The sequence below is a fragment of the Eurosta solidaginis genome, chromosome 4, assembly GCF_040869045.1.
Source record: "Eurosta solidaginis isolate ZX-2024a chromosome 4, ASM4086904v1, whole genome shotgun sequence".
Taxonomy (NCBI): domain Eukaryota; kingdom Metazoa; phylum Arthropoda; class Insecta; order Diptera; family Tephritidae; genus Eurosta; species Eurosta solidaginis.
The window spans coordinates 163,542,914-163,557,027 of NC_090322.1; the positions used below are offsets into that span (position 1 = coordinate 163,542,914).

At 37.1% G+C, this 14,114-nt stretch overlaps 1 protein-coding gene across 5 annotated transcripts in view; it reads left to right on the forward strand.

The window, feature by feature from the left end:
• Positions 1-14,114, forward strand: part of LOC137250569 (proton-coupled amino acid transporter 1) — a 43,080-nt gene that overhangs the window by 15,640 nt on the left and 13,326 nt on the right. Inside the window, exons 2-3 of one of the 5 annotated variants that reach the window (XM_067783614.1) lie at positions 13,330-13,437; positions 13,489-13,622. The exons of 1 other annotated variant lie outside the window; for it this stretch is intronic. In XM_067783614.1, the coding sequence (XP_067639715.1) occupies positions 13,528-13,622 (95 nt within the window). In that variant the 5' untranslated portion in view covers positions 13,330-13,437; positions 13,489-13,527. Of the gene's footprint in view, positions 1-13,329; positions 13,623-14,114 lie in introns of all 5 variants that reach the window. 3 more of the 5 variants (XM_067783615.1, XM_067783612.1, XM_067783616.1) reach the window with 3 other exon arrangements.

Genomic DNA, 14,114 nt, shown 5'->3' on the forward strand with positions numbered 1-14,114 from the left:
TCAGCACTAGCCTCAGAATTTTCGAAAAACCTACGAGCAGTGTTGCCGTCATTGGTATTGCCGAAACTTGGTTTTGGTTTATCTTCATCAATCCATTGTATGTACCTGTTTTTATGCCTTGGTGACTGGTGCGGTAGGTTGTGGCAGGTTGAAGTCAATGATCTTCGCCTTTTTGCTTTTGGTCTGATCTTGTTGACATTGCGCGTTTATTTTTGTATGTTTTATGGCTACGTGTTTGTTCCCTGTACCAGGGAATTGGTTTTGCCGTTTGTAGATCAGCTTTAAAGGTTGAAATATCTCGTCGGAGCTGGTACGTACATACATCCTATTTGATAAATCTACAAAAAAAAAAAAATTAAAAATAGATGTGCAAATGGTTTTTTCTTTCGACTATTACAGAATACTTGCGACTATAACATATGTAAAATTTAGCCCGGATGTCGGCGGATGTATGGAACTTTTTTGTTCCTAAAGTTAAAAATATAATACAGCCCAATTCTAAACGAAAATTCCGTGCGAGTTTTTTCCCTTCTCCCATTCCTCGTATTCTAAATAAAAATTCCTTGAGAGTTTTTTCACTTCTCCCTTTCGTCCTATTCTGAACAATGTTCGAAAAAGAGGAAACCGGTTATGGGAGAAAAGTAGGTATTATGAATGTGAGGGAGAGGGAGATTTCTTTGCCATTTCATAGGAGTTTTTTCACTAGTTAAATTGAAGGGAATGCATCAAAATAGTTAAAGGAAATTGGTTCTTTTAAGAAAGAACACTTATTTGTACAAATTTGCGCTAAAATATGTATTTACATTCTACCACAATATTCTCACTGTTAATACAACAACAACAGCAACAATATTCTTTATTTTAAGTCGAAAAGTATATCATAAGCAACGGAAGAGCTCTTTGTATATTTGATGCATCCATCCAGAAATTGCGCAAGGATTTTTAAAGAAGGCTTAATTAGATTTTGGCATATGGCGAAAGGCGAACTCAACTCGACGTGGCCGCCAGAAAATTGCTTTGCAGAATGAAAGCAGGTAACTCCGGCGGATTTGTGTCAACCCGCCGTCTTCTTCTTATGCTCCTCTGTTGATGTTGCTGTGGCACCAATTCATTACTCATTTCAGTGTATACCACATGAAATGCAATAATGTGCATTGTTTATACCTTATTTCTTAATTTCAAACAAATTCGCAACAATAATTAAACTTTTACTTACCTTCGAGCTTAGAATCCATCAAAAAAATTATGTAAAAGTGTTCACTTAAAAGAAATATGAATCTTAATATTCAACAAGAATTTTGCAAATTAATCAATGCATTTTACGGCCACTCCTGCCTTCTTACTTCAATTACTCAATATATATGAGCAAAAATATCAAAAAAAAGCAAAAATCCCGTTATTTTGTTTGTTTTCTTTCATTTCTCATTACACTTTTCTTGGAATAAGAACTTTGTTTTTGTCCAGCTAGCTTGTTCTACACGAAACACTGTGCGGTGTCGCCGTTCGGCAGTGTTTGGCAAGTACTCCGAGTGTATTTCTGTCATGAAAAGCTCTCAGTGAAAACTCATCCGCCTTGCAGATTCCGTTCGGAGTCGGGATAAAACAAGTAGGTTCTGTGCCGCCGATTTGTAGGAAAAATTAAAAGGAGCACGACGCAAACGGGAAGAGAAGCTCGGCCTAAAATCTCTTCGGAGGTTATCGCGCCTTACATTTATTTTTATTTATTTAATATCTACTTATTATACATTAGACTGGGTCGATTTATTAACCGATATCGCGCCATCGATTTTCCGATAGGATTCCAAAAAAAATAATTTTCGAGCCTGCGAAATTTCATTTTTTGACTTTTGTCGACTTTGATTTTTAAGGTTTTTTTCATGACCTACCAAACAAATTTTCGTTTGATTGTAAAATTTTCATGTATACCCTGCCCGATCCAAAAATGTCCGCTCAAAAAGTTGGCGATAACAGTTTTTTGAAAAAATAAAAAAATGCTTACAAAAATTTTTTAGTAGGTCATGAAAAAAACTTTAAAAATCAAAGTCGAAAAAAAGTTAAAAAATGAAATTTCGCAGGCTCGAAAAATCGATGGCGCGATGTCGGTTAATAAATCGACCCAGTCTAATGTATAATAAGTAGATATTAAATAATTAAAAATAAATGTAAGGCGCGATAACCTCCGAAGAGATTTTAGGCCGAGCTTCTCTTGTTTGCGTCGTGCTCCTTTTAATTTTTCCTACAAATCAAGAGATATGTTTTTTTGCCATTTACTTAAGGAAAATTCTAATGGCTACTTGCGGAACAACCAAACTTGAGTATCCAGCGGAACATAAATTAAGTGAAATAACCCGATTGTAGTAAAAAAAAACTATTTCGGCTCTTTTTAGAAGCATAAAAACTAAATATTGTACTGAGACAAAAGCCTTTAATTTAGGTGCGTATTTTTTCCACTTTTTTTTCGACACAGTCTAATGCACAAGTGTAGATCTATAAATATGTTAAAATTTTATCAAGCATATTTAAATTTTTGCTGTTGCTTCTCGTTATCTGTTTATGCTTTGGGCTTGGTATAAATATACATACACCAATAACAGATTGGGATTTGTTAATATCATAAAAATTGGTAGGTATACAAATAGCAAAAGTTTCAAAAGACTAAGCCAAAATTGATCAAAATTTTGTTTTACAATTCTTTTACTTTCGAAAAAATGCCTTAAGAATTATCTAACCTTTTTTTGCGTTGAAATTTTATGGTTTTTTATGTATTGAAAGGCAGTATAGGGAATAAACCCAATTTTCGACACCCTGTATTATCGTAATCCGTTCATATTTCGGTCACTCCTATTGCACAGATGTTGGGTACATTACAATAGGTGCTTTCAGCGAACACAATAATTTGATACGTTGCAGACATATTTCAGTTGAGTGAAAGCAAATTTGTTCCATGCCTGAGTAACAGCAAAGGGAAGATTGAGAAATAAAAGATGACATATTTTTGAAAAGAAACTTGTGTAACAGCTGTTCGTCGCCACCCTGTATACACATGATGGTAGATGTAGAGGTAGAAGTAGAGATAGAGGTAGGGGTGGATGTAGAGGTAGAGGTAAAGGCAGAGAGCTAGGGGTGGATCCACTCCAAGCATTATGTAATGAAACCGTAGAAAGAATAAGGGAATGGCTGACTAATATGGGGTTGGAGAGGGCTAGCATAAAACAGCACTGGTTTTGGTGAGCCTAAAGCGGACTGTGGATGAGTGAGTCCTACGCATAGGAGAACATCAAAAAAATTCAAAGCCGTACTTGAAATCTTTGGTGGTTGGACTTATCACCGGCCACATGGCAATCAAGAGGCACCCACAACGGCTGGGTGCTCCCTATAATGATTACTGCAGGAGCTGCAAAGACGAAGAGGAGATAGCAACAGTCAAGCATTTTCTGTGCGATTGTCCCACGCTTTGGCACAAGAGGAAGGAATCTCTGGGATCTCCCTTCTTTGACGATGTCTGTGATCTGGCTAAGTTGGAGCCTAAGAAATTCCTGACGTTTGCTGTATCGACCTGTTTGTTTGAGTAGGTGAGAGATCCACGCGGTATCACAATGGAACCTTTTTGGGCCTAAGTGCACTGGTTCTCGCACCGGTGGCCACTCTATCCTAAACATTGACTCAAAACTAAGTTTTACGGAGCACTTCAGGGCGGTGGGAGAAAAAGTTTCTAAAGTTAGTGCAGCCATAATGCGAATAATGCCCAACATCGTAACCAGCTCGATAATATTATACGCAGAACCAGTGTGGCACGGATCTAAAATGACTCACCAAAAATACGTACTGGCATCTTACTAGTGCTTATCCGACGACGCGATCCTTGTTTTATCTCGGAATCGAGCGACCATCCGAAGATCCAAGAAAAGCGTGAGGTAAACGGTGGGAATAATCGGGGAAAGGGCGCTGGAAGCACGGTGAACTAAACTACCAAATATTGAGTGGGCACGGCGATTTGAAGGGGTACTTACACACGCTTAGAATAGAGGATGATCCTTTCTGTCAACACTGTACCACCGAATTGGAAAACGCAGAATAGTTATGTTTTATTGAGGAACCTTCCCTGAAGAATTTAATTCCCCTAATGTGCAGACACATAGACTGGTGGACTGCTGTGAGCAAAATGGCCTTTCTAGTTATGACGTGACTAATGTACGCTTGAGAAGTGAGTAGAAATTTTTATTGACATATATTTCACAAGCTTGAAACGTTTCTGGCACTCTTACAAACTTTACAACTTTCCATAGGAAATAGTTTTCATAGCTTTCTATATTTATATCATAGCAACCCTTCTCGCTTACACAATGTCATCAACCTAAGGCTGAAGTTCCACTCTGTCTCTGGAAGCGAGACGCGTTGCTATCAGATAAAGAAAGAACGCTGTGACAATTCAAACAATTCACAGAAATAACAAAATGCAAAAAAAAAAAAAAAACAAGTAAGGAAGGCTAAGTTCGGGTGTAACCGAACATTACATACTCAGCTGAGAGCTTTGGAGACAAAATAAGGGAAAATCACCATTTAGCAAAATGAACCTAGCGTAACCCTGGAATGTGTTTGTATGACATGTGTATCAAACGAAATGTGTTAATGATTATTTAAAACGTAGTGGGCCTTAGTTCTATAGATAGACGCCTGTTCGAGATATCGCAATAAGGGTGGACCAGGGGTGACTCTAGAATGTGTTTGTACGATATGGGTATCAAATTAAAAGTATTAATGAGGGTTTTAAAAGGGAGTAGCCCTTAGTTGTATATGTGACGGAGTTTTCGAGATATCGGCACCAAAATGTGGACCAGGGTGACCCAGAAAATCTTCTGTCGGGTACCGCTAATTTATTTATATATGTCATACCACGAACAGTATTCCTGCCAATATTACCAGGGGTTTTGATTTCGCCCTGGAGAACTTTTTCATTTTCTTCTACTTAATATGGTAGGTGTCACACCCATTTTACCAAGTTTTTTTCTAAAGTTATATTTTGCGTCAATAGACCAATACAATTACCATGTTTCATCCATTTTTTCGTATTTGGTACAGAATTATGGCATTTTTTCATTTTTCGTAATTTTCGATATCGGAAAAGTGGGCGTGGTCATAGTCGGAATTCGGCCATATTTTAAATTGACTTCAGATAAGTACGTGAACTAAGTTTAGTTAAGATATATCGTTTTTTGCGCAAGTTATAGTGTTAACCGCCGAGCGGAAGGACAGACGGTCGACTGTGTATAAAAACTGGGCGTGGCTTCAACCGATTTCGTCCATTTTCACAGAAAACTGTTTCCGTCATAGAATCTATGTCCCTACCAAACTTCACAAGGATTGGTAAATTTTTGTTCGACTTATGGCATTAAAAATATCCTAGACAAATTAAATAAAATAGGGCGGAGCCACGCCCTTTTTGAAATTTTCTTTTATCTTTGTATTTTGTTGCACCATATCATTACTGGAGACGAATGTTGACATAATTTACTTTTATACTGTAAAGATATAAAATTTTTTGTTAAAATTTGACTTAAAAAAATTTTTTTTTGAAAGTGGGCGTATTCGTCATCCGATTTCGCTAATTTTTATTTAGCACACATATAGTAATAGGAGTAACGTGCTTACCAAATTTCATCATGATATCTTCAACGACTGCCAAATTACAGCTTGCAAAACTTTTAAATTACCTTCTTTTAAAAGTGGGCGGTGCCACGCCCATTGTCCAAAATTTTCTAATTTTCTATTTTGCGTCATAAGGTCAACGCACCTACCAAGTTTCATCGCTTTATCCGTCTTTGGTAATGAATTATCGCACTTTTTCGGTTTTTAGAAATTTTCGATATCGAAAAAGTGTGCGTGGTTGTAGTCCGATTTCGTTCGTTTTAAATAGCGATCTGAGATGAGCGCCCAGGAACCTACATACCAAATTTCATCAAGATACTTCAAAATTTACTCAAGTTATCGTGTTTACAGACGGACGGACGGACGGACGACATGGCTAAATGAATTTCTTTTTTCACCCAGATCATTTTGATATATAGAAGTCTATATCTATCTCGATTAGTTTATGCCGTTACGGATTACCGTTATGCGAACAAAGTTAATATACTCTGTGAGCTCTGCTCAGCTGAGTATAAAAATAACGCAACATTCATTCGGTCTCGGGCGTTACAACGTGCGCCGGGTAAAGCTAGTAATAAGTATAAAAAAAAAAACAACTGAAAAATGGAAAGCATCAAAAAAAGCTTAGCGCTTGCATATATTAGTTTTTTAATGCGTTTCATTGATGGCTCATGTTAAGGATGTATTTTAATACGACATACAGCTCATTGTAGTGTTCACGAGGGCCGTTTAAAAGAAATACTACATAGGACTTTGTGAATTGTATAATTATATCATATAGAAAATTGTAAAAGTTGTCAAAATGTCAGCAAAGTTTCAAGCTCGAGAGATATGTATGTGGAAACAAATAGAGCTTCACGCCTAGCATAGCTTATAGAAAGCACTGTGACCTCAGCTTAAAAGCAATTATCTTTAGAGCAGTTCACCATCAGATGTTAACGGTCTTACATCGTTGCATAGTAAATTTTCATTGCATACCATACGCAATGCAACAACAGATTACATACAAATGCACCTGTCAAAAGTTTTGCAAAATGCAATACTAAATACCCATAGCTTTTGAAATGCACTCCACAAATCACCAATTCGAACAGCTGATATTCGCTGCAAGAACACTTTCGGTTATATTACCAATGGTCTCAATGGAAATTTTTACGAGCTTATAAAAGGAAATTGATAAATATGTGCATGTGTGCGTACATATGTAGGACTTTCTTCCATTTCCTAATAGTTCATTCGCGATTAACAAGTTATTTTCAAACATTTTTTTATCAAAGTCATCTTCATTTAAGTCGCGACTTTTGGGGTTATTTTCGTTTGAAGGTTGCTATAGTGTTTGCCATGGTGATTCACAAAGGTCGCTCATGATCTGGTGCATTTTCATGCATCAAATGCATAACTTTGTCAACTCACATGCAACTAATCATGAAGTGCCTTATTGATTTTGAATCGCTACAGAGCATAGGTAAAATGTAAAAGCAAATTATAAGTAAAATATAATACAATAAAAGTTGTAAAAAATATCCGTAATTGATTTCATAGATTGTTTTATAATATTGTATTATTTTTAATAGTTTCTACATAAGCTGATTGCGAGGCTATTCACACCTACGCACAGTGGTTGATTTGCGTTCGCGAGTGGCATTAATAAAATTTTAAAGTTGAATAAATCAGGCATTTTTAAATTGTTGTCGATTGAAGTTACTTCAATTAGGAGGTAATCGATTTTCAATAAACTTTTGTAAAAATACATATATAAGATGCAGTTAGCTGTCAGGCACAACATATGTTTAGGCAAATGTAGTTTAATACATTTTTCCGACTTTGTGCACTTCTACGATTATGGTTAAAAAAAAAAACCATTTTCATTTCTAAAATAAGTTTATTACCAATGTGCAATTGATAGCGAAAACCTGCATTTCGTGGAGTAGAAAACTTCGAGTGTATTTTTGCCACGAAATTCGGAGTCGACATAAAACATGTAGGTCCCGTGAAAAATTAAAATTCCTGTCAAGAGATATTTAGCATAAAACAGTTGGTAAACGCGGAGTTTGAGCTCGGTGGAAACGAAGTATAACGGTATTATAATGCTTTTATGCCTCGAAAAACAATGAAACCTCGCGAGCTTAAATTTTAAATAATATTTTTTAATTCCCAAGAAAACGTTGGGGGTCATTAATAGCCAAATCGACGACATTGTGAACTACCGTCCAGTAATTTGATACAAACATAACTAAATATGTACACTAGGGTAGGCCTTATAAATCAAGTAAGCGATTTTTTTCAGTCTCAACCCTTCAAACTATCACACCAAGTTCAAGGATATCACATAAATTTTGGCTCCGATTGGGACGTCGCAAAGGGTTCAAAGTTAGTGTTCTCTATAAAGACTCAACAAATATTTTTTTATACGCAAAATTGATAATATTGTGGCGAATGTTGGCATCACATGGCTGTTAGTAAGTAATCACGCAACAACGAAAACATGAAGCAGCCACTCTTATGAACATGTACACATTAAAGCTAGAACACTTATGCACAAGGCAACGAAGAAATATCTCACACACACATATGTGGTCATCAGCCGAAGTAGTTACTCACACATACACACGCATATAGCTATGGGAGAGGTGTGGACTACAGATATACTTGTATATAGCTGGTAACCCAGCATGAGCTACAAATGTTAGCGAAATTACTAGACCTTAGGAGAAATGCGTGAACGAGAGTATAAAAGCAGCGCAAGCTGAGTAATAACTAATCAGTTTGATTTAAACACGCTATTGGTTGTGAAGTATAATTGTGAAGTACTTCTTCAAAGTAATATAAATAAAGACCAGTTTGGAATACTGAATATTGGAGTGATTTATTCAAGAGTTTGGCGATTCGAACGTTAGCAGAAAGTGCATTAATAATCGGAATTCCCCAAAATTCGTTACAATATTATAGGTGGTTATATCGCATATTAAAAAATGGTAAAGGCTTTTTGCATAGTGGTCCAAACTACTATTACGATGTGGAAACAACGCCTCTAACACCCCTCTCAGTATGGTCCACCCCTGTTGAAACAGCGAGTTTCCTTGGACTCCCGTTAGAGGACATTGATAACAACTTAACCACTGTTCACAATCGAGACGAATAATTATTTGTGATGTCGATTTTAATTAAATTTTTCGAGTTTCCATAGAAAAGTTTAGCTATGACGACTTTGCGACAAAGCTTTATAGCCTTCAATCTATGTAATTTTTATTGCCATGGGATCTTGCTGGGATGACACTGGTAGAAATCATTTTTTTGCTTTATAAGAATCACCCTAGTGTACGTAAAATTTTTACGTATAAACCCATATGCATTTACACGTATCGTGTTGAACAATTTTAGAATTAATAAATTCATGAATTAGATGTCGACTTACGAGTTTCATTATCTTGTCAACCACATTATTACAGTTCTTTAAAATGATTCGAATAATTTATTTATAAACCCAGAAGCTCCTTCCATCTATTCACTGCAGCGAATCGAACCCACGTAGTGCTTTCACTTGTGCACTTGTAATATTGTGATGCCCTACGAAACGGCAATTGTTCCCCTTTGCACACTTTTTGAATGAGTTCTTAACTGGTTCAGTCGTAGGTAGTTCCTAAATAGTCGCAGCCTTTGATTCGTTGATTTAAATACAAATTGCTTGCACAAACGCGCTATGAGTTCTCCCTTCTCGGAATAAAATGAAGAAGAAGAGGTCTTGCGGTAGATGAGGACATGACGAAGTACTTGGCGGCCATATCCCTGTTGACCGATATAAATTCGAGACTAGGGAGGATTTCGTCTATTTGGGAACAAGCACTAACACCAAAACCAATGTCAGCTTAGAAATCAAACGGAGAATAACTCTTGCCAACAAGTGCTACTTTGGACTGAGTAGGCATTTGAAAAGTCCTCACTCGCAGATCAATAATCACGCTCTACAAATCGCTTATCATACCTGTCCTGATGTATGGCTGGGAAACATGGACGGTATCGAGAGAAGATGGCACGGTTCTGGATTATTCGGGAGAAAAGTTATCTGGTAAGATTTATGGTCCTGTCCGTCATGCCGACGGCGAGTATCGAAGCAGGTATGATGATGAGCTGTATGAGCTTTACGCAGATATGTCAATACTGTAGCGAACGAAACTCCAAAGGATTCGGTGGCTAGGTCATGTTATGCGAACGGACGAAGACCTTGGAACCAGAAGTTATTTCATTCGACACTGCAGTTTGGAAGCAGAGGAAGGGGATGACTTCCACTGAGTTGGGAGAGGCAGACGGAAGATAACTTGACCTCCATTGGTGCTGCCAATTGGCGCAAGTTATTGCGAAACAAGGATAGCTGGCGTGAATTGTTACAAAACGTTCCAAATCGCTTAGGCGCCAATTAATGAAGCTCACGATCATATATATTATTTCTAATTGCTGTTTTTATGTACGGGTCTCTTTTTCGCTCTTATTTGGAATCCAAATCTATAAATAAAGCTTTGGTTGTAAAGACGGGCTATTAGCGAGCTTTGGGCAATTTTGGTCGTAGTGCGTTTGTTTAGCTATATTTTATTAAAATAATTTGTTAAACATAAACGATTGTGAGCACACAAAGAAATCTATTTGTACTATGGCACTTTTGTGAGTATTTGCACTGCATTACCGGCAGTAAGTTTTAATTGATTGGCGGCAGTTTCTATTATATGCTAGATGGCAACGCAAGCTTTAATAGAACAGCTGATTTCTGTTCATATTTGACAAGAGACTTTTATATTGGTTGCGCAAGATGCGCACGGGTCAGGCTCGTAAATACATATAGCTCAGACTTCATTGCCGTTGGTACAAGTGTGGTTACCAAATATCCCGCTCTGCATCCCATTAGCACCTGTTCGGCGTTAGCCATTAAACTATTCGCTTTTCGCTGCAGGGTTTCTATTGTGAAATAGAAATAATAGTTTTCGAGTTGTCAAACACAAAACTCTCATAATATTTTTCAAGTTGTGAATACCCTTCATTGTAAAAATGCGCTAATATTAATTTCCTGCACCGTTAATGCGATTTCGTGACGATTTCCCTGTATTTTGCAATTAAAACACATTAATCTAAAAAGCATATTTAGACATGTTTCTAGTGTGTATATGATTTAATATAGGCTTATTGGCTTTTATGCATTTTTGAGAAATTTTGATTGCTAATTGTTATATATACGAGTACATATATTGCTAATTATCATAACGGAAGTACACTAGAATGTTGTAAATAAATCTGAAAGTGACAGGTGGAGAAGTAAAGTGGGTTGCTTACAGTAGTTCAGACCTACCGACGACTGCAAATATTTAATCTCAGTATTAAATCGATTTTTAATAATATTATTCGCTCAATCAATCAAAATATATAATACTCGGCATAACGGGTATTTCAGTACGAGTTTAAACAGTTAAAGTTTACTAGAGTTTAACCCGCCACTTTAGCCGCTTAAGCTGAGATGAGCAGAACAATTTTATGTTATCGAACAAAGTGACAAGGTTAAACTCTAGTCAACTTTAACTGGAGTTTAAACTTGCACTGAAAACCAGGAATTAGTGTTTTAGTTGGAGTACCTCCTTTCCCTACTCTAAAAGAGAAAGGGCAACACTTACTGCACTTAGACTTCAAAAATATCTCTGAGCTAAAGAGAGGAAACATGAAAGAGCGTATGAAAGTAAAAAGAAAATTCAAAGGAATTCCCGTATAGCAACTATGCGATGCAATGGCCCCTACGCTCAGAATCTTACGGAAAAACAGGGAATCCATATACTGACTCTGTCTCAGAGGTCGGGTTCATACATGAAGCAAAATTTGATAACGGAAAATGGGAGCTATTCTTCAAGTAGAAATCCATGCAATAGAAGTTTGCGGTAGAGGATTTCTATGAAGAGGATTTCGAGAAGTATCCTCATAAGGGTTAATCGCTAATTAATATAAAATACAATTCGCACTGATGCAGCTTAGTCAGTTTGTGGACGGAGGGATTGAGTAATACCTCGATAATTTGAGCGGTTTAGGCACCAGCTCTGCGTGTTTGAACACCTTTATCGATTGTCTGCCTGTGTTGTTTTCCCGGCGCTTGATTATTTTTTATCAGAGGTATTACCATTTTATACCTCTTAGTGGGGTGGCGGAACGTATACTCGATCGTAGCGGATTGGGAACTTGGGCTCGGGATACGTCGATCAAGACGCGATAGATTTGATTCCTCAGTTCTTGGGGATTTTTTCATGGCGTCACCTAATAGTACAGATAGGATGGCATGCACTGGTTGGGAGCTGTACCATCATTACATTCTATATATCATGGTTAGGATACTCTAATCCCGGTTAACAAACTCAACTGTTTAGCAAGTGATATCTTTTTTAACAAGCCTGTGTTAGCTTCACTTGAATGTTTGTACGTATGTAACCCTTTTTTACCAAATAAAATAAATTACGTATACGCACCGGCCATAGTAGTATACGACCATAGTAGTAAAGCGTCATCAATTACAGGTATAACAGACTACCTGATTTCCTATCTGCGCTTCGAGGGGCTCTTAAAGCCACAATGGAGGTGGATGGTTGGCGCAAGGGTGCTCAAATGGCGTACGAGGCGAGACATGTGTACACAGATGGCTCCAAAGTAGTGGAAGGAGTAGGATCTGTGGTGAACTGTGCTGATCCGGAAATAAACAGATCCTACAGGCTGCCGTGTATTTCAAGCGGTAGTATTTCAAGCGGTAGTATTATCCGTAACCCTACTGCTTTAGAAACACTGGAAGAAAATAGCTTAAACTGCAGCCGCGTCAATTTTTACATTGGCAGCCAAGCAGCAAATAAGGCAATTAACTCGCTTAGCACAACATCTGAAAGTGTGTTAGAGTGTAAGCAATCTCTAGAAAGAATCAGGACAGGGAGAAGCACACATCTATATTGGATCCCAGGGCATATGGGAATAGATGAGAATGAAAAAGCGGATGAACTAGTTAAAAAGGACGCATACCTCCAAGCTTGCTCCATAGACATCACAATTAGGTTGGATAAGATGAAGATAAGGCTGGATGTGACTATGCGGGAAAGGCATGGACCCAAGCACATGGCTGTAAAGTGTCGAAAATTCTGCACATAACTACAACCTTAGACTAACAAAGTTGCTCCTGTCATTGAAAAGAGAGACTGTAGACTAATGACGGTTTACTGACTGGACGCTGCCTTCTGGCGTCACATGCCTTTAAATTAGGCTTTGTGAGTGATAGCAAATGTAGGAAGTATGGGTTGCCGCAGGAAAGTACGTTTTGTGCTCGTGCACTGTGCTTGTCAGGCTAGGAATACGGTTATTAGGAGTGATACGGCTGCCAGATTTAGAAGCAGCAAGTGGCATAGGGCCTAGAAAGCTTCTAGTATTTGCCAAGAGTACAGAGTTGTTTTACAACGTAGGTCCTGGTTTTTGATAGGGTTTTTCAATTTGGTCGTTGATCAGACTTCTGGTATTACTACGACCTCATTCAGTCTATGTGTGTGTGTGTCTTGGACCTCAACCTAACCTATACGCACAAGTAATTGGTTGGTTTTTAATAAAACAATGTGCTTCCTTGTTTTATAGTTCTGTGTTTCTAGATACCTACATATATTTTACATGAACTTATTTTTCTTTCAGGTAAGTTTCCTTGGAATCACTACTAGGATCATCAAAAATACTGGCTTTTAAAAATAAATGCATCAAACACAAAAATTCCACAAGAGCAATTGCCAAATAAGATATAAAGTTATTAAAATAATTATTTTTAACTTAGTTAATTGCTAATACGCATTAAAGTTCGTTCAAATTTATAGTATTGTGCGAAATTAATGCAGCATGGGTGTGACAGTGGAAGTGCGTAATGGTAAAAATACCAAAGAAAGTATTGCCAATTCAGAGAGTCCTGATGATAACAAGAGTAATCGCTTAGGGTAAGTTCGTGTTGTGCTGCCGAAACTAAATCAAAATAATAGGCATACATTTGGGTGTCTGAAAAAATATAATTGATTTATATACATTCAAAACTCTTCCGAGCATCTGATTTTTATACTCAACGTACTTTGCACATAGGGTGTATTAACTTTGTTAACGAATCGAGATATGTATATATATTATATTATATCAAAATGCTCAGGATGAAAAAACGAATTGATTTAGCCATGTCCATCCATCTGTGCACACGATTTGGTATACGGGTTCTTTGGCACTCATATTTCGTCGCTATTTAAAATAAGCGAAATCGGATGATAAACACGCCCACTTTTTTAATGTATATCACATTTTGGAAAACACAAAAAAAAAATTGATTATTTAGTAAAGGATACATCTAGAATGATGGAATTTGATGTGTGAACTGATATTGACTTGATAACAATTTGAAAAAAAAAAAAAAAATTTTAAATAGGCGTGCACCACCCATTTGT